The 24309-nt window shown below is 47.9% G+C and overlaps 2 protein-coding genes and 1 long non-coding RNA gene across 4 annotated transcripts; 1 reads left to right on the top strand and 2 right to left on the bottom strand.

Annotated features, from left to right (window-relative positions):
* Window positions 1-2297: 2297 nt before the first annotated feature.
* Window positions 2298-20484, top strand: LOC144035876 (uncharacterized). Its single transcript, XR_013288523.1, has 2 exons — window positions 2298-2427; window positions 20213-20484. It is a non-coding gene; the product is annotated as an uncharacterized LOC144035876 (long non-coding RNA).
* On the bottom strand, window positions 3706-14036 carry hunk (hormonally up-regulated Neu-associated kinase). Its single transcript, XM_077545920.1, has 9 exons — window positions 13503-14036; window positions 9577-9869; window positions 9294-9349; window positions 9081-9216; window positions 8879-9006; window positions 8045-8171; window positions 7803-7971; window positions 7277-7439; window positions 3706-6960 (listed from the first exon to the last, which is right to left on the bottom strand). Exons 1-9 carry the CDS (start codon window positions 13740-13742, stop codon window positions 6209-6211), a joined length of 2064 nt encoding a protein of 687 aa, XP_077402046.1. The 5' UTR covers window positions 13743-14036; the 3' UTR covers window positions 3706-6208.
* uspl1 (ubiquitin specific peptidase like 1) lies at window positions 15781-21852 on the bottom strand. Of its 2 annotated transcripts, XM_077545918.1 has the most exons (11): window positions 21677-21852; window positions 21005-21159; window positions 20258-20380; window positions 19394-19653; window positions 18798-19363; window positions 18494-18592; window positions 18156-18285; window positions 17902-18027; window positions 17660-17820; window positions 17277-17569; window positions 15781-17209 (listed from the first exon to the last, which is right to left on the bottom strand). In XM_077545918.1, exons 2-11 carry the CDS (start codon window positions 21131-21133, stop codon window positions 16157-16159), a joined length of 2940 nt encoding a protein of 979 aa, XP_077402044.1. In that variant the 5' UTR covers window positions 21134-21159; window positions 21677-21852; the 3' UTR covers window positions 15781-16156. The 2 variants fall into 2 exon arrangements, with proteins under 2 accessions (XP_077402044.1, XP_077402043.1); XM_077545917.1 differs by having other exon boundaries at window positions 18798-19653.
* Between the last annotated feature and the right edge of the window lie 2457 nt (window positions 21853-24309).

Raw genomic sequence — 24309 nt, 5'->3', positions numbered from 1 at the left:
CCCTAAACATGTTACATTTACTATAAAGTGACCCTAAATAGTGGCAGTCAATGAGGTGGCCCCTAACACTATGAGTCCACCCTAAACATGCTAATGCATGTGAGGTGGCCTTAAATACGTACTGAGTTCCAAGGTGACCCCAAATAAATGTTCTTCATTGTGAAGCGACCCTAAACATGTGGTAAATGTCAGGTGACCTTAAAAGTGCCACACACGTCAACTATAACACATTACAAATGCACACATTGCACAGCTCGCCGCCTTTATTGCGCCAGTTGTAGCCTGGACCAATCAGATGGGCCGTAAAGGCACACACACACACACACACACACACACACACACACACACACACACACACACACACACACACCACCTAAGTGAATAATGCCGAGGCAGCGTCTCTCGTTTCCACCTATGAGGACGCGATGTTGCCATGGAGGCAATGAAGCTTACGTCAGCCAATCACGTCGTCCCCTGCCTGCCGCCGACAACCAATGGCGGCTCGAGCTGTTGCCGCAGACGCCGGCGCTTGATTGGCTCACAGCATCTCTTTCATGACATTTCGCTTTTTGGATGACAATCAGACGGAAGGAAAAAAAAAAAAAAAAACATCTCAAGGAGTTCCACCTGTTTGGCAAGTTGTGAAATCAAATCAAATTGAGATGTTTTCGCTGCACACGAATAAATCAAAAGGGATGAACAACCTGCAGTGAGCAAAACAACAAAAGCGGTCACACCCAAAAAGTCGCCAGAATCAAAAGAAGGCACACGTTGGTTGACAGGTGAAATAATAAATCAATAAATATAAATCAATGATAAATGTGACATAAAAAAATTAGAATAAAGGCCAACTATAACTTTTTTTTTAAATATATAACCCTCATTAAATATATATTTAATTATTTTTAAATTTGATATTTAATTAAATATTATGTGTTTAATTAGGGTTATTTAATTAATATCAATTAGAATGTTAAAATCCAGGCCAATAAATGATAAAATATTGTCATTTTTAAATCATGCTAAATTAAAGTCCAGTAGTTGAAAAAAAGAAACCAATTATTATAAATGTGCTAAACGAGGGAATAAAAAGTGAAAGAGTAGGGGAATAGTATGTCATAAAATAAATATAATTAAATGACTTGGTTGGGTGGCAACCAGTTGAGGGTGTGCCCCGCCTACTGCCCGTAGCCAGCTGGGATAGGCTCCAGCAACCCCCGCGACCCTTGTGAGGAAGAAGCGGTTAAGAAAATGGATGGATAATTGAATGAATAATATCGTCTAATTGATGAAAACTCCCCACATTTGTATAAAATAAGTCAATACAGAAAATGTCATTTAAATAATTATGAATAAGTATATACTGATCGAACATTTCATGAATAACAAATACAGGCGAGTAACTGAAAAGCAAAAATGACTTTGGGTGAAAGGTGGAGGGCAGCATGCAAGTCGCAGCCAATCGCTTGTCAGGGCACAAAATCGATCGTGGGTTGCTCACTACTCAATGCACGCACAAACGTGCATTCCTGCTCATGGACTTTTGAGCGCGTTCAATCCAGATGACCTCAAGTCATCAAATAGGAATCAATATTGTCTTCGATCGTGCAAAAACTCCAAACGTCTCGGCGGCTTTCCTTTGTTTTTGTCGAGGAGAAGAAAGTGGCCCTGCCCTGATGAGCCTCAAGTCGCTCGACACTAATCGCGCGCTAATAGCGCGTGTCATGTGACGCGCACACGCATTGATTGCAAATCAGCTTAAGTTCTCTCCGGCTGCTCAAATGCGTCATTTGCAAACATCTGCTTGTGTGGACAAACAATACGTGCTTACCGAGGGCTGGGCGCGTGCGCGTGCGCGTGTACGCGCGTGTGAGTGACTACAGTCGTTTTGGACAAGCTGATGCTGCTTCTCTGGCACTCACATGCGGTTGAACCCAATGAAGACCACGAGGTCACACATTGTCACCTTTCTGTATGTGTTTGCCACCCGCCGAGACATGAGTGACCTTCTTCCGCATCTGATGCAGGGGACCTTCACGACCAGGTTTCCATCCTTCAATAATCCGTGAAATAGTTCAACTGAGTCATAGTGCAAGCTTTCAAATTCACCAGAATGCTTTCACGCTCTACACAAATGCATCCAAACCACCTGTTTCAGCAGCAATATAAAGTCTCAAACAAATATAAATAACCTAACTCTAATAAAACAAGACATCTTCATTTAATATGAAACGATGATGCAAGCTAGCCAAGCGTCAAAGTTGTTGGGCAAGAACTACAAAAATGGCTGAAGTGTAGGCGGGCGGAAGGACAAAACACCGCACAGCCGTCGCAGGTGAAACTAATTGAAAATCATCAAGCGGCAGGCAGGAAGACGGTCGTCGTCAAAAACAGGTTAAACATGTCAAAATGGCGAACTGGCAGCCGGTAAGAAACACTTTCGTACTCGCTTCCCTTCCAATGTTTGTGTTAGCTTAGCGCTAGCGGTTGCTTAGCTACACGCGCGTTGTTAACTCTTTCACGCCCGCATATGTGCTCAATGCTCGTTTGATTCATTGGAATGTTCGACTTGTCTTGTCATTTGCATCTGTGTACAGAATTAAATGTGTAGAATGTTTTTTTGGACTTCAAGATGATTTTTTTTTTCACTTAATAGCTTTAAAAGTGCTTGCACCCAAAAGGAAGAAGCCCGAAAGTTGCCTGCGGGTCATTTGTAGGATCCAGTTGACGTTGGGAGCGAGCATCCCTTGCAAGTCAACATTTCAACTGCTGATCTTCAAACTCTGAATGAGCTTTGACGAAGTGGACCGTATCGAGCTACGTTTAACTTCCAACCAGTCGCAAAAGTCGGAAAAGTTTTTCTTCCCATTTGGTCGACGGTTTGTTTTGGGACGAAGCACATAAACAAAAGGCTCGGGACCCTGTCGCTTGTTATCCGCTTAAAAGTAACCCGACTGTTTGTGTCATTTGTGGTGTGTGTTGACTGGCGGGTGACCCCCCCCCCCCCCCCTCCCCCCCGTGTCTGCTGAGGCCAGTGTTGACCCAAAGAGGTTTATGGGGTCCACAGCTGAGTGGATTAACGTCTACAGTTTGTGTTTATGACTGCAAAGCCCAACAGGGACTTGGGACTTGGGAGGGGGGGGGGGGGGTCGCAAAATGTGCGCGAAAACCCTGGGAGGGTCTTTCAGCTGTCGCAAGGGGTCTGTCGTTTTGTTATATTTAGCGGCAGCCACAGGTGTACCGTGACAAACCAAAGCGCTAAAAAAGTGACATTCACGAAACTCATCAGCTACCTTAAGCGGAAGCGCAAAATGTCTTGGCAGCCCCTTTCACACGGGTCATGCCCCCTCACACTTCTTTTTTTGCACCCGACCTCCGAGTCATTTATTTTTTAGCTATCTGCCAAAAACGAGTCTTGATCCAATTCCTCGGCAATGCAAATTGAAGGGAAAAAAGACCACATTGAAATGGTTTTATCTGAATTAAAATAGTAATAATAATAATTGGATATTTCGGGGTATCTCAAAGTGATGACTGTATTTGGCTGTAGTCAGCAGTGGTTCAAATAAACAGATTATCCTTGACTTTAAAAATTAAGAAAATAAAAAAATATGATTGATTTCCGATCATGTGAGCGGGTCTTTATTGGGCCGCGGTTTTACGTAGAAGCAAAATCACAACAAATGAAAGACACGACAAAGAGTGTTTGGAGTTGAATTATAAATATTTTAAATAACTTTATACAGCATAGAAATCTCTTGACCAACCAACAAAAGTTACAAAATGTTACAAAAGTCTTCCCGTGTGTCGCCATCGCGCTCGGCATGAACGCAATTTGAAAAATAAAAAAGGTACAAAGACTGCTGACAGACGGACGGACAACATTGCATGCAACTTTTCCTTTCATTGGTTAACAGTGCCGAGCCCAAAGAAGCCCAAAAGTACAAATTGACAAGATGGCTTCAAGGAAAAGGGGAGGAAGTACAACTTATTTACACTTTTCTCCGTCTTGGCATAAACTCGTTATTGGACATCGCAGTAAAGACTTTAAGAATATTGCACACACAAAACAAAAACATTTGTTTGCGTTTTGCCAACGTTCACATTAAGGCGACTTTAAAATTCCTTTTTTTCTTTTACAAAAGTGACAAGAACCAGGCCAGACTTCAGTTTAAGATTTTTCCATTCGTTTTGGCCTTTTGTCCACATGCTAACTTTAGCTTGCTAAAAACTTTATTTGTCAACAAATGTCCCTTTGTTGCTGTCAAGTTGTAAAATGAACAACAATAAAGAAATAAATCCGCTCCAATGGCAGTTTGCCCAGCTGAGCCAAAATCACGCAAATGTGTTTCTGAAAACGAGACGCGCAAAAATGTCTGGAGGACATTGTGGACAGATGGCAGAACTTCTTTGGGAATTGACGTGAACGGGCCCCGATTGGAAAACAAAATCCTAAAGCAATGGTGTTTGCTAAGTCGCTAAGCTAATCGTGCTAAGCTAATCGTGCTAAGCTAATCGTGCTAAGCACGCGCCTTTTGCTGACGTGACTTCCGATGGGCTGCAAACGCTTCAAGTTGGCAAGTTTGAGTGGAAAAATGATGGACATAATAAAGTACAAAAAGGCGAGACGGAACTATGGACGTCTCCATAAAAACAAACAACACTTGGCACCTGCGTCGCTCGTATTGGGGAAAGAAAGAAAAAATGCTGGTTGGCAGCAGAGCGTGAGGTAAACGGCGTTGAACACCGCGGGTGCGCGACACCATTTTGGTTTTCCTGTAAACGGCGGAAGCTGGCGTGGAATTCCGAGCCGGAAGTGTCGAAGACGTTTACACTTAAGTGTGAAGGGGACGGACGGACGGACGGACGGACGGACGGACGGACAGGGGAGGCGGCTCGTTCAGCTGGTGCAAAATCAGTCGCTGGCTCAGTTTGTTCTTCGGACCGTGTCGAATACGGTGCGCGATGTCCTGGAGGTCCGGGGATTCCCAACCGCAAAGGTTCCAAAAGCACAAATACCGGATTTTGTTTCAAATCCGTTGACGCTCGCAACGTAACGCGACAAGCGCCGTCAAGACGCGAGGTTTCGATTTTCAAGCGTGAGAAGGTTGGAGAGGAAACGGGTCCCAATTCAGAGTTGCCCGGAAGACATGAGACCTTGTCAACGTCTTGCTGCTTCGTGTGCGTCGAGTAGAAGTTGGTTGAAGGTTTGGAACGACGCTAACAAAGTGGATTCCGTTTGGCAGGACATGTTAGCATTATGCTAGCCGATTTAAGTTGGCTGAAAAAAGGCTTCAGTTGAACATTTTTGCTGCTCCTGACACTGGGTTGTGGAGGAAGGTGCGAATGATTGGCGGTGGTGGGAGGGGCCGTAGGCGCACACCGGCAGCCACGCTTCCTTCCGTCAGCCTGCCTGCCCCGAGGCAGCTTACGTAGCTCACCGCCACCGCACTGTGAATGTGCGAGTGCATGAATAATGTACGTAAAGCGTCTAAAAAAGTGCTCTATAAATCCCATGCATTATTATTATTATTATTGTTTTGTTTGTAAGTATTGCTGTTCCATGTGTGTAAAATATGTTAGATGTGACCTCACTCGTCTAAACATGACATTTTTGGAAGCAAAATGCAGCCATTCGAACCCCCCCCCCCCCCCCCATCTCAGGGGGCGGCCATTTTGCCACTTGCTGAGGCCTGAAGATGACATCACCGTTGCTCAGGCAACGAGCAATCAGAGGTCAGCTGTTTTCTCAAGCTGAGCTGTGATTGGTTGTTACTTGAGCAACTGTGATGTCATTTTCACTCAACAGCAATTGACAAAATGGCCGCCTTCTGATCGTATTGATACAAACGGCTAGATTTCGCTGCCTAACTCGCATTCCGCTAACACAAAATGAATCCGAACACCACATTTAGACGAGTGGGGCTGCATAGAACGTCCTGTCAACATTTTGGACTTTTGAATTTAGGCAATTATCAACATCAGCAAATAACAGACGGGTTGAAACAAAACGTGAATTTGCAAACGGCGAATTCACGTTTTGTTGACGGCACCGTCTAAAGGTGGTGTGATGATTTTGCTTGGTGGCACATTAGGGGCTATTCTTGTCATGTAAAAGGTGTGCCTCGGCGCAACCAAGTCATTGCTCAGGGATCCCAAAGTGACTTTTGAGCTGCATTTCCAAGTGTTTTGGTGTTGGCCGCAAGCGTCAGCAGAGCGTCTTGAGCGCCCCCGAGGCGCAGAGCAGAGTCTGCATGGGGTAGGGGGGCGGCGACACCACCTCCTCCACGACCTGCTCGGGTCGGAAGCCGAAGGGCTCCAGCTGCGCCTTCTTCTTGGCGGGCAGGCCGCCGCCCACGCAGCGCGGGAACTTGGCGCGCTGCGTGGGGCTGTCGGCGTCGCTGCCGCTGCTGCTCAGGTTGGACGGCGGGCTGAAGGCGGACGGCGGTTTCAGCGGGCTGAAGGCCGACTTGGGCGGGCTGAAGGCCCAGCCGCCGTCCGGCGGGCTGCCGCCGCCCAGCGGCGGGCTGGCGTCGGACGACACGTCGGCCCACGCGCTCTTCTTGGGCTGCGGGTGCACGATGAGGACGGGCGGGCTGGGGACGGTCGCCTTCTTCAGGTAGGACGAGTCGGGCTGGAAGGCGGAGACGTGGCGGGGCGGCGACAGCGTCCCGTTGGTCAGCTTGTACCACGGCGAGGCGGGCGCGTCCTCCAGGCGCTCGGCCTTGGCCAGCGAGCCGAAGGAGTGCATGCCGATGGGCGAGGGCGCGGGCGGCGCCGGCACGCCGTGCTCGGGGCTGTTGTTGACGGGCGGCATGGTGGCCAGGCGGCGGCGCTGTTGCGGCGTGTGGGACGAGAAGACGGGTTGGATCTCCAGGTACTCCATGGACGACGAGGCCACCGTGCCCGGCGGCGCCAGCGGCGAGTTGCGATGGCCGCCGGTGAGAACGCGTAGCAAACCTGCGTGATAGCAAACGTTAGCCGAGCCCGACGAACGTGCGCGCAACATCGGCCCGAACGTGCGCGCAACATCGGCCCGAACGTGCGCGTCCACTCGCTCAAGCTCATTTCAGGACGGTTTCAAAATGCATTTTGTTAGTTTTTTTTTACATTTTGGCGAGCTTTTCGGGGGTGGACGCGCATGTTTTTCACATGCAGCGCTTTCTACTGGAGCGTCTGTCGATGTGAATGTTGGACGGACGGACGGATGGAAGGACGGACATGCATGTGGCGTTTATGTCCTGAGACGGAAAGGACGAAGGCGTCGTCGGCTCACCGGTGCGCTGCTTCTTCTCCTTGGCTTGACCTTTGCTCTTGGCTAAGTAGACGGGCGCCTGCTTGGGCGGGATGGTCAGCTTGTCCACGTGCTTGCGCCACTGCGTCTGGAAGTACTCGTCCTTGGGCTTGTGGCTTTTCTTCTTCTCCTGGAACTGCATCTCCTGCCGTCGCACAGTTCGGGTTCACGTCAATTTAAGGCCTTCTCATCGCAATCCAGACTTTTCAACTTTAAGACCCTCGACCGAAAGGCACATTTAAGACCCCTTTTCAGGCCGCCCTCGTCGTTTGCAACCTCTTGGATCCAAACTAAAAAGCTCTTCCTTTTTGCGACGTCTTATCAAATGTAAGATTATTGTAAGATTATTCAATAGAGAGTTGAAGAGCAGTTGATCCGATTATTTTTTTTTTTCACTCAAATTCAGGACTTTTGAGCAAGTTTGATGAAAACCAAGACTTTTTTTTTTTTTTGCCCTCTTTCATCAAATGTAAGAATTTTGAATGCCACTTGAGTTAACGCGTCGTACCCGGTACTCTTTGGAGAGCCTCTTCATCTTCTTGTTGAGCAGGAAGTAGACGGCGAGGGTGTGGCAGGCGCGGTTGGTGAGGACGGCGCTCAGAACCTCGCTGTGCTTGTACGACATCTTCTCCGTCATGTGCAGCAGAACCGTGTGGTTGATCTCCTCGATGTGGATCCTTCAACGGGTCAAAGGTCAGAAAGGGGCGGGGACGAGGGGGCAGGGGCGGGGACGAGGGGGCGGGGTCGTACCTGTTGAGGTAGGGAGCCCCCGTGTTCCTGTTGGCCAGCTGCAGCCACGAGTCGGCCATCACCTGGTGGATGTTGGGCCGCTTGTTGGGGTCGGGTTCCAGGAGCTTCTTGAGCAGGCAAATGGCGGCTGCGAGGAAACGGCAGCAAATTTTACATTTCAAGGCTGCTTTGGAATCGTCACATTTAAGACCCTTTTTACGACTTCTTAAGGCCACTTGGGTTCGATGCAAGACTTTTCTTTCCGATTCAAAACCACTTCGATCCAATGGAAGCTTTGAACAACCCGTCCGAGCACATTTGAAAAGCGCTCGGGTCAAACCGAAGACTTTCTGAGACCCGAAGTCAGACTTGAAGTCCACTGATGATCAAATTTAGCATCGCTGTATGACGACCGCGTGCGTCACTTTTGAGACTTAAGGCCACTTGGATCAAATGGTTTTGAATGCTAAGCTCCTCCTCCTAAAATAAGAAGAAGAAAAGATGAGCCAATCAATGAGCTGCTTGTCAATCAGGATGAACGAAGACGTCAGGATGAAGCTTTGGAGGAGAATTAAGGCCGCGTTTAAGGATCCGATTGCAAAACGCCGCGTCCTCGTCTGCGCTCACGTTACGTAAGATGGCCGCCAGCTTTTACTCAAGCGGGTTAAGCTGTCGCATTAAAAGGTGACGCGTCGCACACGCACACGAAAAGACAAGAAGACGACGACAAACAAACGTTCAGACGTGCGACCTGCGCAAAAACATTGGGTCGAAATCGAGCACAAAACTTACTCGCGTCGATTCCGAGAACGCGGTTGTACGTGCGAGGGTGCGATCAGTGCGAGTTGTGCGCACCTGTGGAGAGCGAGGGAGGCAGCGGGTTCATCTCCTTGTCCACCATCTTCTGGTGCAGCGCGCGCAGGCTGAAGGGTTCGACGGTGAAGGGCAGCGTCCCCGTCAGCATGGCGTACATGTTGACGCCGCTGCCACACAAAACACGCTCGTACCCTCGTCCCTTCGTTTTGCTTCTCAAACACTTTCGTGGCGGAAAACTCACATGGACCAGACGTCCACTTTGGGCCCGTATTTCTTCCTGGAGAGCAGTTCGGGGGCGGCGTAGGCGGGACTTCCGCACTGGGTGCTGAAGGGGTCCGAGTAGCCCAGGATGCCGGCGCAGTTGCTGAGGCCGAAATCTGAGCACGGGCGGGACGAGGATTAGTTTCGGGGTTTCTCGTCACGCTGCGGAGGAAAACCCGATTTGCTTTCGTACCGATCAGCTTGATGTTGTCCTGCTCGTCCAGCAGAAGGTTTTCGATCTTCAGGTCTCTGCGGGCACAAGACGGGCTTTCAGTTTCAACTAAAAAAAAATTATTTAAAGAACGATGTGATGTAGGGCTGCTCGATTATCACGATTATTTTTGGTAATAATTGAAATCACCATTATTGAAACAATGATTTTTTTTTTTTGGCATAAAACAATGGAGACGACCCAAATTCCTTGACCCCCCCCCCGATGATTGGAATGTGCAGCAATCGCAGGAGGCGGGGCCTACCTGTGCACGACGCCGGCCCGGTGCAGGTGCTCGACGGCGAGCACCAGCTGGCGTATGTACTTGTGCGTGCGGCGCTCGTCCAGCCGCTTCGTGTCGTAGATGCGGTTCATGAGGTTCCCGCCCGGGCAGAGCTCCATGACCAGGTAGTAACTGTTCTCCGTCTCCAGGATGTCCAGCAGCTGCGTGATGTTGGGGTGGCGGATCATCTGCTGGATGTGGCCCTCGCGCCGCAGGTTCTTGGTCACGTACGAGTCCTTCTTGGCCTTGCGCTTGTCGATCACTTTCACCGCCACCTGCGGGACGCGCGCGCACGTTAGCTCCGCCCACTGACGACAGCAGCGTCGCGGCGCAAACTCTGGGAGAAGGTTTTCAGAGACCACGTGAATGACAGCTTAACTCGCTTGATCCCAAAACGGATACGAAACCTTCTATTTATGGCTTTGATACCCGAAGAGGTCACTTAAAGCAGTGGTGGTTATTACAAAATCAGCCAGCAGGTGGCAGCAGAGCAAATGAGATTGTAAAAGAAAAATTGTGAATAATGATGAAACTCTCCCACTCATTTACTGGCACCCACATCACTCACCAGGCTAAGCCCCGCCTTTTGAAGCCGCACGCTCAAACTCAGTGTGGAATGTGAGGAAAGGCAATTCCAGATGGACAAAAATAACTGTTCAACAATTAAAAAAAAATATATATTTTTTAATTGTTCAAAAAAAACCATACCAGTCAATTTGTTGTTTTGGAATCAAAGTAAGAGAAATGGAGGTGCGAGTCAAAACTACAGTTGTCGTTGTCGCCATGTTTCCCCCTTCCCATCAGTCAGATCTTGCTGTGGAATTCACAGTTGCGTCAAGTGGCCCCGGGTAACAGCTGATGAAGACCCCCCCCCCCCCCAATCACCCCCCCCCCCCAAATGGCCTGAGATATTTGGGAAGGCAAATTCCCGTCCTCCCGCCATTTGCGAAAACGTCTTTCATGACATCATCGCTGGCCTTCTGGACCCTCATTACATTCCACCCACTGTCATTCCTCCTTGTCTAGACTCGGGTTCAAGAACGTCGACGTGGCTCGCAAATGATTTGGAGGAGATGGCGGCCGACTCATCGGCGGCTCGTTAATAACTGTGACAAACGGACGTTCTGTCCTTCGTGTAGGACACCAGACGTCCGTCCTTCCGTCCTTCCGTCCGTCCTTCCGTCCGTCCTTCCGCACATGCTCGCCTCCAAATAGATTTGGAGGGCCGCGCCTTATTCACACTCCATTTTGAGTGCGCTGTCATCGTGCAACGTTCATTCTTTTTTCTATTATTTCAATTGTGCGTTAATTGTATGGCGTTTTTTTTTTTTTTTTTTTTTTACTTTATGGATTATTTCTACTGTGTAAGGTAGCAGTTATCATAAATATCTGGCAAGAGGCGCTATCGCATTAGAACACGTACATTGCGTCATTACATAGAGATGGTTTGGATTATTATTTTTTTTCTGTGGATTACTTGTAGTCATTGCATTTATTTCTATTGTTCAAAATAGTGCCACTGCTTAGCAAGAATAACTGGCAAGAGGAGCCATCGCATTCATTCTAGACATAACATGCTCGTGTGTACGGTGATCTCCCCCCCCCCCCCCTTTTTTTTTTTTACTCTGGATTATTTTTGGTTTATTTTTAAAGTGGACGTTATCAAGAGTAAGTAGCATTTGGCGATATCACATCATCGTGAAACACAAAAGTTGTGCATGTACGTGACGGGTACGTACACATGTTGTGGACTTTTTTTTTTTTTCCCACTTCATGGATTATTCCTTGTTGCTGTCGTTGAATTTTAATGTGGAAAATGGCAGTTGTAACAATAAATTATGAATAATTGGTGGGAGGAGCCAGTCCCATTATGTGTGATGCATCGTAGTCACGAGTCAGGCAAACTGTGGATTATTTCTTGTTGTTGATTTCTATTGTGGATTATTTTGAGTTTTTCATCTCTAATGTGCAAAGTGGTGTTTATTGTATTTCATTGGTGGCAAAAGCGGCACAAAATCTTGCTTGTTTACAAGCGAGAGCATGTGCGCGTGTATACGTGGTGGGGGTGGGGGTGGGGGGGGCAGTTGTTTACAGTGCGAGGCAAAGTGGGGGGTTGATGTGAGTGGGTGGGGGCTCCCCAGCTCGCCGGGGGGGCCTGTGAGGGTGGGGGTCATTTGTTTACTGGGTTCCCCTCAGACGGAAAAAAGGGGGTCGAATCGGGGGACGCAAGACAGAAAGTGGGTTACAGTAGCGGCATCCAAAACATGTGACGACCCCCCCACCGCCCCCGCCTGACTTTCATCCACGCATGGTGTTAAATGTTCACTTTCTAGGGACGCTTGCAGCCTGCCAGCGCCAATAAACCCTCTGCCCCCACCCTCGCCCCGCCCGTCCCCTCGCCCCCTCCCTCCCCTGGCCTCCCCCCTCCCTCCCCCCTCCCTGGCTGTCTGGCCACGCGGTTGCACACGTTTGCATCATCCTGGACAAAGAGAGCTGCAAATCCGACAGGCGAACACCTCGCGACCGATTTGTGTACGACGCGCAACAAAGAAAAGCGTTCTCGTCAAATGAACACGTTTTGTCACTAAATTTTAACGTTCGTTTTTGTATAAGCAGATGAAATCTTTTTTTCTTTATTAATATCTTTTTTTGATGAATCTGATTTTTTTTAAACATTTTTTTAATTGCTGGTTGAGTTTGTGACATGTCAGAAAAATCTGTCAAAAATGTTTTTCTAAATAAAGGCAGATTTTTTTACATGCGTCTTACTTTGGATTCAACTCCAACATAATTGGTCTGCTATTTTAGAGGATTATACAAAAATCGGAAAAAGTTGAGTTAAAGTCGATGAACTCATTCGCTGCCGTTGACATGCATACTAGCCAACTTGTTTGTTTTTGTTTTCCAATGAAAATGGCAGATGCTGCTTAACTGAAAATGTCACTCTTGGAAACAACTTTACTGATGCGCAGCCACCAGTTGATGGCGTCATTTCCCCATTTTTTATATGAGAGCAGCCCAGTATGCAGTCGTCCGCTGTGTGCTTTTCTTTTCTTTTTTCCCTGGTGAAAAATAAAAGTCTATTATTTGATTGGGTCGATTTGGTGTTTCTATATAATCCTGTGTGGGTCTTGAAAAATGCTCTAAAATGGCCGACAATTGTTGCTCGAATGATGGCAAGTGAAGGACTTCACTTGCCTTCAGACGAGTCGTGTCCACGCGTCCGAGACAAAGACAAGTCAGCGAGTGGCCTTCAGCAGAATCCTGATGAGGGCCATTAATCACACACACACACGCGCGCGCACGCACGTCATGGCATCCCGCCCCGCCCCTCGGCGAGGCGAGGCGCTGCCCGTCACGCGACGCATGCGCACACACAGCAGCGAGAAGAAAGACGCAATGTTGTCAAAACAAGAACCGTCAGCCGGCGTGAGGTCATCAGCGGCGACGGCAGACAAAAGACACCGGTGGCATCGCCATCATTTCACGGTCAGACGTCACCTTTACCATGACGTCATCGTAGTCGAACATGAGTTACTCGCAACTTAGTCAGCTCAGTGACACGACTTGCATCCAAAATATGTGCATTTGCTACATAAGGGCAATATTTCCTCATTTAACTGAGGAAATTAAAATTACTTTTTTTCTGGGATAAACTGTTTTTGTTTTGCAAAATTATATTAGAATATTGCAAAATTAATGTCAATTTGGAGATACTCCGATTTTTTTTATAAAGTAGCAATGACATGAGTGGTCATTTTTAGAAAAAAATATCTTATGACAATTAACTTGACGTAAAGAAAATATGGGTATTAAGCAATTCAAGTGAGGTTTTTTTTTTGTACTTTGACCACAAAGTTTCTTCGTGTTTACAGTCTTGTTTTGACAAGAAGGGAGGCTGGTCGTACCTTTTCCCCGGTGAGTGCGTGCAGTCCTTCCCTGACTTTGGCGAAGGAGCCTTCGCCCAGCTTCCTCCCGATCAAGTAGTTGCCGACCCGCTTGGTGTGGTAGAAGTTCTTGAGGATGTCGGCGGCGGGGCTGCTGCACAGCGTGGCCGCCGCCGCCGCCGGTACCAGGTCGCCCTCGTCAGCCTCCCCGCTGCCGGACGGCCCCTCCGAGGGCAACGCGTCGCACTCCGCCACCGGCATGACTGTCCGCCGCTCGGTCCGCCCGCTTCCTGGGCTCGTCGTCCGGCAATTCGACGGGTCCGGAATGTGGTCCGAGTGCCGTCTAATTGCAAGCGAATGCCACCTGTTCCATCCGAAGGAATCCTACGAGCACATGACGACGCCTGCGCAGTAACAAACGTGTCTCGATTCAATCGCGAGGAATTATTATTATTATTAGTTTAAATTTTTAGGATTATTTAAAAAAGGAAAAAAAAGTGAATTGAAGGAGGTCGTCTTTGTTTGTGTGCGTCGTGAATGTCTCGCAGCTGTTTGTTTGCCAGTTTGAAGAACAAGTGACTTTCCCGGTTCGAGTGAAAGAGGAAGGGGCGTTCCGGAGATGGGCGCGGCTTATTGTGTCCAGCCAACTGGCGTCTATGTAGGCGGGTCTCAAGCTGTAGAGCCAATCGGTGTTGACGAAGGCGTGGCTTTTGGGAGAAATGCCAGGAAGAAAAACACACGCCCTGGAAAGAAAAAAAAAACAAGCACACGAACAAAGAACACGTTGGAAGAGACTCGAAAATACTTAAACAATATATGCCAATAGTACTACTAGCTTAATTATGATTAACTTACATTTGTAAAAATAAATAATCGTAACTCTTCAATAATAATGTCCTGTTTTTCTGAGGAAACAAAAGCCGTTAAAGTACAAAAACTTCAGTCCTACAAGAATGTCTTATTTAAAAATACTTTTTTTTCCCAAGGAAAAAAAATGCTACTATTTCGAGAATAGTCGTTTATTTATATATGAATCAACACAAACTGCAGATTAACTTCCTAAGCATGTTTTCAGAAATGAAACACAGTCAGTGTGACTATTTTGCCTGTGTTGTCTTCATTGGTTATTAGCGCTGAGCTCGTTAGCATATGTGATGACAAAAGACACATTTATGGATTTATAGCTGGCATGGATTCCTAGAAGGAATTGGCACCTGTACGTGCACATGCACTTGCCTTTGTTACATTTTGGAGGTTCAAGAAAAACAAACGCGTCTGGCAAAACTACGACTCTACCGCCATCTATTGACGTTATAGTGTACTGCAATAATGAGACATTACCATCTTTTCCTAATAGTAAGGGTACAACATTTCAAATGAAATCACTCATTTGACAACATAATTTGATTTAGCAATAATCTAGTTATATATAAAACAGTAACATGGTAGTAAATTAAACAATTTAGCGAATTTTCGGAGGGTAAAAAAGTTGGTGAAAAATCTTCGAACGTTAGATTAGTTGCGCTTTTCCCGCCATCCAAAATCCTTATTTATATATTGTGATATTACATTTACTTCTCTTTTTTTTTTAAATTGCATACAGATTGTCTTACTTTCGACATTTTGTTTTCATAGGTGAATCATTCATTTGGGAGAATGAGAGATTTACGTTTTTGAGGAAGTCCTAAAATGATCAGAAGTGGTAATATAAAGTCGTTCTATCAAAAGAAAATGAATTAAAGTCGCACTTTTTGAGGGTGAAATTCCCATCATTGCAACATACAATACAGCAGTGATTTTTTTCCTTTCTATTAGACTTACTAGGAAGTAACTACAGATTGTAGTGAGTTTAGCCGTATTGAATCAAGTTGATATTTGATTTGAAAAGCATTCATGAAAAGCAGCCAAATGTAAACATTAGCGCAGTTTATTGAGAAAACCTTTCAGGCACAGATGGAGTATTTCCAATTCGATCCAAAACTCCTCCCACCCCAGAAGTGCTTTACTGTTACTCAAATAAATTAATTTGAACATGTTTGATCTTCCCACTAAAATCAGCCATAGCTAAAATAAGCTTGCAGTTAACAGACATTCATAGTTTTGGATGAAAATGTAAAAACAAACAAATATGCACACATAATAAGTTTCGATGTTGTACACCAACGGCGACAATTACAAGGCGTGTAAAGTCATAATCAACAAAAAAGGCGCATCTCAATAAATGACGATACAGTAGAAAAGATTAACCGGTTCAGTAGTACTTAGCCCCCCCCCCCCTACACACACCCCCACCCCCCTCCCCGCACGCGAATAGCGGCGGCTGACTTGAGTAAATGCGTTTTTTTGCTTCATCTTCTCCTCAGTGATCGGTTCTCTTTTTTCCCCCCCAATCTCGATTATTGATCGTCTGAAAAATCCTGATCGCGTAAAGCCGAGTATCTAAATGTAGTGCCTCGACTTACTTGACCACCAGATTAGCTAAACGTTGCTGTTTGACTTCTTTATTTTTGATTGCTTTGACTTGCGAGGAACAATTTGAGATACGAGCACTGTCAGAAATCATCCAAATGTCCCAGTGATCCACGCAAACATGAGTTTCAATGGCCGACCAAAGTACTTCCCACCGCATTGGAACTTCTTGAGATGCAGGACGTCCGCGTGTCGTCGTGCTGTTGCTATGCGAGAAAAAGTTCCAGTTCTTTCAGCGTCTCGTCCTCCATTGCTCGCTGAGCCTCCGTCACTGCCGGCGTCATGGACAAAAATTCGTCCAGGAAATGTTCCGTTTGCGAGGGCGGCGGCGTGTCGGGGGTCCCGTCTTGGCGGCCGGCCAACAAGTCCAGGAAGCCCGAGCTGTCGGGCGACGGCTGCAGCAGGTCGGACGGGAAGAAGCCGTCGCACGTGCCGGACGCGCCGACGCCGACGGGCGAGACGAGCGCCGTGCTGTCGGGCCGGCACGCCAGCAGCTGGTTGAGCTTGGCCAGCTTCTTCTTCTTGGCCTTCAGCTTCTTCAGCAGCTTGTAGCGCAGCGCCTCCGTGTCGCCCGGGGCCACGGGCGCTCCAGGGGCCGACGACCCCGCCGCCATTTTACTCTTCTTCGGAAACGGCGGTGGGGATTGGACGGCGGCGCCAAATGCGCCGAACATCTCTGCGGCCTTCAGGGGGAGGCCGTCTCCGTCCTCCATGTGTAGCAACTGAGGTTTGGGAGCGGGCGGCCCCCGGGCGGGAACGGGCGTGGAATGACTGGGAGGGTGTTGGACATGATTGACGGGCGCAGGCGGGGGCTTGGTGGTGCTCGGTCTTTGATTGGCAAAATGTTGGTTGACCAGGAAGGACCAGCGGGAGTTGTGGTCCAAAGGAGGCGACGGTGGCCCGGTGGAGGACACGGGCGACGCCCTCTGGACACTTGGAAGCGGCGGCTCGGAGGCTTGAGCGGGCTGGCGGCTATCCTGAGCGGGCTGGCGGCGAACTCGACGGTCCACTTCCGGCGGCGCTTTCATCTTGGCAGTCTTTCTGGCTGGTTGTCGTTTGGCTTTGGAGATTCTTTTGTTTCTCGTTTGAGCTTTGCCCGACGTGGGGTCAAAATCGGGATCTTTGTCGGCGGCGGCGTCATCGGATTCGGCCGAGAGCGGAGGGCCCTCGCCGGGGTCTTCGGGCGTCGGGGATGAGCTATCCGGCGCGGGAATGCAGTCCAGCGGCGCTTTGTGATCCATCGGCGTGTCGGCGCCAACCTGCCAAGGAAAATGTTGTGACTTTCATTTCAACGACTCGTTTGAGGTTTTGTTTTCCGCAACTCGCCTCCGTCAGGGTGAGCGTGACGATGTCATCGTGGGACAGCCCGTGGAAGGCGTCCAGTAGCGTGACGGAGCCGATGGACACGTTCCCCTCTTCGTCGCTGGCGAGGACGCGCCGCTCGGGGGCGACGCTACGGGGCGGCGGGCTATCGGGTTGGGTGCTGGATGGGGAGCAGGCGCCAGAGCCGGGTGCATCCGCTTCCCAAAAGACAAGGTGCACTTCCCGAGCGGGAACGGGCAGCGTGGGATGGCGCACCACCTGCGGGTGCTTCAAGTCGTCAAATTCCAGCCAGGAGCCTGAAGTTGGGGAAAGAAGAAGAAGTGACGGATGGATTTGGTTCCATCCCAATCGAATCCATAAACGTCACCAAGTGAGTTTGTTTCTACCGTCTGGCGTGCGCGTCCACGCCACGAAGTGCTGGGCCCGCTGCTCGTATTGTACGAGCGCCGTAACCTGGTGCCTGCGACCCTCCAAGGTGAAGGCGAGCGCGCCGACGTCGCCGTGCGGCACACCGTCCACAAAGTGCAGCGCCAACACCGCAGCCACCCTGGCGCCGTGCGACATCCGCGCGGGTCAGCAAAGCCAAATGGCACATTTCCCAAAACGACAGTTTGATTTTGCCGTTTACCTCTCCAGCTTCATGCTCCTGCGCTGATGCTGGGCGCCGCACGCGTTGCACACGGCAAAGTGCGTGGCGCGCATCGGGTGCCAATCTGCCACAATGTTGGTGAACGTGGGGAGAGTTTTGGTGACCCTAAAACAATCGAAATGACATTTAGTGTACACAAAAATCCAATTGAAAACATTTTCCCTTGCGCTGCTTTCATAGAAACTGAATCTGAATGTCAGCATGGATTTGCTCCCCAAAAACCTAGAATGGACCTTTCTGTGGTGACAGTCTTGCACTCAGCGCACTCAAACTCCCAGCGGAAGGTGGTCTGGAAAAGAGGCTCCGCCCACGAGTCGGCCGCCAGCAGGAGCGGCATGGCGAACACCGGACTCTCCCGCTGACCTGCGCACAACAACGCGAAGACACGTAATGAGGACGGTCGGGCCCTGAAGAAACGCTAAGCAAGGACTTCCTGTACTTTTTCGCCATCAATGGAGTTGGCCATACGCAGTTCTCCGGCGCCATTGGCGAGCTGATGAATGCTAAAGCTCAGCCCTGCGAGTTTCTGGCCGGCACTCGTCGGCAAATCTCCAAACGAGTCGGCACTCACCGAGCTTGCAGCGCAGCTGCGGCCGAAGCAAGTCGAAGGCGCTCGTCCTGAGGTTCTGCATCCGCTCGTCTGCGCCGCGCCAATCCCTCGCTTCGCCGTCTATGCAGCAAGAGAGCAGATCGGGCCAGACGGGTCACTTCAGGCGAAAAGTCAAATGCGGTGCTTCCTTCATTCCCACTTCACTCGGTTATCACAACTATTTTCATTCTCATCTGTTCCAAATATTTTGGCTCTCTTAAGACCAAGCGAAGGCCGCCAACTCCAAACTTCCCAGCCAAGATGGCATCCAGGAGCCGACACTCACCGCTTCCTGCTTGGAGGGCGTCGCACGCGCCGTCGTAGCCGCTCATTAGACGCCAGACGGCGGCGCGCGGAGGCTCATGCTGCGGTTTGCGCCTCCTCAGGCTCCCGCAGTTGACCAGGACCACCAGCAGGACGTCCAACCAGCACAGGTTGCGAGTGTTCTTCCAGAAGAGACATGGCGGGGCGCCGCCGTCGGGTTCCGCCGGAATGCCGACGAGTTCGTTGGCGAGCTCCTCGGAGGGTTGATTGACAGATTCTGTGGAAGTTTCCACTCTTTTCTCCGGAACGTCGACACTCACAAGGAACCGGTCAACGCGTTGGCCAGGAGAGTCCACGGGTTCCACGCGAGAGGCGACTGGTTCTTTTGGAGCATCGACGGGTCCCTCGGGAACACTTCTGAGTTGGTGGCAAGCATCGCCGGTCTCGCCGGCAACCTTTCCGAGTCGTTCCGTGTCGCCGTCATCCTTGTCTGTCTGGGGCGCGGCAGAAAACGGAGAGGATGCGTTTTCTTCCGACAGACGGCACGCGGATCCGGCGGCGGTGCGGGCTGCCGTCCGATGGGGAGCGGCGGTGCGGGCTGCCGTCCGATGGGGAGCGCCGTCCTGCGGCGGACCGGAGACGCCGCCGGACAATTCGGCACGTGTCACGGCAGCCCGGTGATGGCCATTTGGAACCGTACTTCCTGCATACGCGTGCGGTTGGTCCGAGCGCAAACGCTTGACTTTGACTTCCTGGTAATCATCTTTGTTTTCCACCTGCGACAAAGTCTTTCTCTTCCTGCCGCCAGCCGCCGTCTCCGCCGGGACCAAACTTGCCAAAACATCCTCCAGGGGGCGGCTGACCAGAGGGAAGAGGCACTATTGAAAGGGGGCAACACGGTTAGCACAGGATTAGCACGTAGCATTGACAATGTTGCCAACAATGTGTGACAGGAGGTCAAATGATTGGCATCGAGTTGCAAAGGATCACAAAAGCCACGATTTGGATCGGAGCACGGATTGGATTGTTTTTCCGAATACAAAAAAAAAAAGATAAATTGTACTTTGTTTTCATTTATTTTGTAAAGCGTTTTTTCCATTAAATTAAAAAAAATCGAAAAGTCTAATATAGCCGTGTAGGACATCAGAACACAACTTTCAAGTGCAAGTCGTGCACGACTCAAAGCTTCCTTGACATGTCAGAATGGTACCGACTGTAAATGTACACCACCAACGAATCCGCGCATCTGGCGCGATCCAAACCATGGAGCCTGATCCGAACCGACCACGGATCAATGATGATCTGTTGCATTACTAGATAGGACCCGAGGCCACCAATACGAAAACCTAATTCACAATATTAATCGATTGTTTCTTTTGCTTGTATAAGAAACAAATGACAATTGTTTTTTTTTTTTTTTTTTTTTATACCTTCCAGGGTGTCTGGTCTTTACTTGTACTAACAAAGTGTGGCGCGGCTGACCTGAGGTTCGGTGCACAGCGTGATGGACTCGTGCAGATTGAGCCGATACGAGCGCAGGGACGAGCGCAGACCTTTGGACGCGCACCAGGGACAGCAGTCCAGAGACGCCGTCCTCTCTTGGACCTTCAAAGACAGGATTTACTGACACTTGAAATGGTAATCAAAGCTTTCATTTTGGAACAACGCATTCCATTTAAAGCCATATTAAAACCATTTATCAAATGTAAGATGTCTCCTTCATAAAATATGACTTAAGTGACATCAATATTATTTTTAAGAAAATGTGATTTGGATCACTAATAGTCAACAACGAGCAATTTGTGTCATTTTTAATCATTTGTGCATTCTTTATGGGAATAGGTTATTTTATTTTACAACAAAAATACAAATCTGTTTTTTTCTCTCTAAAATGTAACCTCATTTTAAAAATTGAAAATCAATCTGCCACATCTGAATTACAAAAAAAAATTTCAATCTCAAAATTAGATTTTTTTAACATTATATTTACTATAAAAAAAAAGTCCACTTTATGATTGTGCTTGCAGCAGTATGACAAGTTCTTAATCAAGTTAAAAGATAAACAAATTCAATCACGCACACTTTTCTTTCGCCTTTTACCAAAGATTTCCATTTTGTCTTTTGCTCTAATTTGGAGTGGCACTGCCAGTCGCAGTGAAGGTCAAACACAATTCAGCTTTGCGCAGGTGACAAACAAGTTGAGAGGAGCAACTGAGGGCTCACACTGACTTTTCCCAAATACCCCACCGGTGGGGAGGCCCGAGCCCCCGAACCGGCGTCTTCACCAGGCATCTCTACAGCGCCGCTCCTCCCCGGGTCCGCTGCCGCCGCCTGCTGCCATTCCAGCAATATCACCATGGCAACCTGGCTCACCTGCCAGGTAGCTGAGGGGGGGGGGGGGGGGACATCATCAACAAATTTAAGTTTGAACTCACAGTCGGGCTGTGCGTTGTGTTGCTTTTATTGATTAATTGCAGTTTTCAGGACAATTTTCTCTCAATTTCAAAGGACACGGTTAAACTATTCAATTTCAAAACCTCCCCCATTCAACTTCCTTTGAAATATTAACTTTTTATGTCAGATTAATCTCTTTGGCGTGATTCATTAGGATTATGACTGACATTTAACACCACCATTAGAAATTGCATCGTGTTTTTTCCCCTTCATAGCTACCAGAACACACTTTCTCACCACGACTTCAAAAGACACTCAAATGTGGATGAAAGCAACACTCGCGTCTTATTACATGATACTAACAAAGTTGCACTGTACTTATTTTGTCTAAAGACTCAAACTAAAGAGGCGTGCTACACCTGCCGGTTAGCATGCTAGCATGTTAGGACGCACGCGGCAGTACAAGTGGAGTCCAAGTGCAAACAAATGACTTCAAATAATACTCACCGTTCTCACACTTAAATTAAAAGTTGCCATTTTCATACAAAAAAATAATAATAATCAGAATAACCCGGCATGTGAACGAGTGCCGTTGTCAGCGTCGAGAACATTAGTCGTGTTGAAAACGTTGTGGCTTTTTCCGCTTGTGCTGCACTCTTTGTCTTCCTCCGTAAACCACGACCAAGAATGTTCCGCCCGGATTTCTTCTCGCTCTCTCCTCTTCCCCCCCCCCCCCTTATTTTTATTATTATTATTGTTGTTGTTGTTGATACAAAAAATGGTTACAAATAAATTGATCTCAAATTCAATGAAAAAGTTGCACATTTCAAAGATAATGCGGGTTAAATTTACATAGTAGTGTAAATATGGCCATATGGCTTACTGTTGATCTTTGCAATAATGTGGATCGTAACGGGGTTAAAGTGTTGTATTGGGGTGGGGAGAGTGCGGGGATAGAGAGGGCAACACATGTCCCACTCTTTCCAGCCCATACAACGCACGCACGCACGCGCGCGCACACACACGTCTGCTGTCTTTTGCACCACCCACTCCCGCCTCCTCCTGCTCACATGTGTCCTATCCTCCCCCCCCGCCACCCCTAAATCCCCCGCCCCCATGCATCGCCTTACCAGGATGAGCTCCTGTCCTCTATTTTCTTCATGATGACAAATGAAGAAATTTGCATATGATTGCCATTTGGGCAGCGCTCATTAGCATGCACAAACGTCGGCCCGTGTCTCGGCCCGGAGAGCAGACAGACGCCAGCTTGTGCCACCTTCCGCGCAGGAAGTATCACGTACAGAAGAAAAGGACACTTAGTCCACAATTGAAGAGAAAGACGATGCATTTCTTTGTTTTCATATGAGACAACAGATGAAAGTGGAGATGGAGATCTATCTATCTATCGAATTGAAAAATGTATGGGAGTTAATTTTAACTCCCAAAGTGTAATTTTAACATTTCCAGAGTTAAATGTTAGTTAGATTAACTCAACAGTATGCCTCCTTTGCATCTACACTTGTGCAGTTTGACACGAAGCATTGCCATTTTCCTGCTCCTCCTCTTCCTCTTCCTCCTTGTTTATGGTTGGGAAACACTAACATTCAAACAGAAGCAGTTTGGGCCCATGAAGTCATTTTCGCTCACAGAAAAGACTGCAGTCAACAATATCCTTTGAATTGGTCTCACCAAGTTAGATTAAAGAGCTGATGGTCTTCATTACAAAGTTGGCCTTGTTGTTTTCAGTGGAATGAATGACGACATCCAACTGCGTTTGAACCCGCAACCTCACAACTGTCAGGCAGATGCGCCAGCAGGTTGACCATGCGTCAAAATGTAGCTTCATGCGAGCGTTTTTGTTGTGCTGCTCGAGTGATTTTTCGAGGCGTCGCTGACTTTTTGGAAACTGAGACCTACTTTGTATTTCTTTGCTACGGATTAATGTGAAGGGCTTGAAATACACTTCTGAAATCATGATGTTACTTTTTACATTATTATTGTGTTGGAATTATTAATGATTAATATTCATTTATGTGATGATACAAATTAAAATGATACTTTCTCATAATAATAATAATTAGGAAACAGATCAATATCATCAATATGCAACAATTCATTTTTTTTATAAATCTCAACCATTGTTCACATTTTCAATGTTCACTTCAACAACATTCCTACAAAAATCCCAAATGATGTGCCATCACTGGTGAGATATTTTTACAACAGTTGCAGGCTACTCATGTGGTCCTTGGGGCAACCTGGTGCTCGCGGGCAAGCATTTTGGTGACCCCGGTATAGTCACATATTACTGTCTATTATTATATTATTATTTCATGATGTTAGTGATCGTCATTTGTCAGTCACTGTGAACAAGATTCACCTGGTGGGCCTGTTCTACAGATAGCTCGCCAGTTACGGGACATTGTTATTTCCTTGGAATAGTGTGAAATTCTTGCATATTGATATTTAATTGACTTTTTTTATCTGTGTCTGAAATCAATGCTGACTATTGTGAGAAACAATGAATATGATCAGGAGAATTATATACGTGAATATTATTAATAACTAACGTAAATAAATGTCATTTGAGTAATTTTGGGGGGAAATGTTTATCAATTAATTAATACCCAAGAAGTGACTCTCAGTTTTACAAGGTTGGTGACCCCCTGCTTGCTTTTACACTGCGCAGTAATTGACAATAAAAGATGATTTTTACTTTAGAACAAATCAATCTCAAAGTATGGCTACTTGTACTTCTACCTGGACTCTTTTTTCTTTCTTCCTTTCTTTTTTACACAAGCATGTGTAATTCTAATCGTGTACAGAATGTCAGTACTTTTGCCACCTCTGCCGTTTTGTGGAAGGAACAGAAGCTTGCGTGGGTCTTGCTGTCAAGAGAGCCCACGGCGGGCTCGGCTCCCGGCAGCCTCGCTTCGCCTCTTCCACTCGGCCACGGTGGATTGAAGAGTCGGGCAAAGCTTCACATTGAGCACACAGCAGCAGCAGCGCGAGCAGCTCCGGCGTGCTCTGCTCCCACATAAATATTTTCATATCCACGCGCCCCCGGAAAGCTCCGTGACGTCGAAGCAGAACTCACCAATGGTCACTCGTCTTCTATTAGGACAATGAAAAGTCTGCGA

This window comes from Vanacampus margaritifer, chromosome 16 (genome assembly GCF_051991255.1).
Source record: "Vanacampus margaritifer isolate UIUO_Vmar chromosome 16, RoL_Vmar_1.0, whole genome shotgun sequence".
In the NCBI taxonomy this organism is placed as follows: domain Eukaryota; kingdom Metazoa; phylum Chordata; class Actinopteri; order Syngnathiformes; family Syngnathidae; genus Vanacampus; species Vanacampus margaritifer.
The sequence above is the reverse complement of the archived record's forward strand: the minus strand, read 5'-3'. Positions and strand labels throughout refer to the sequence as shown.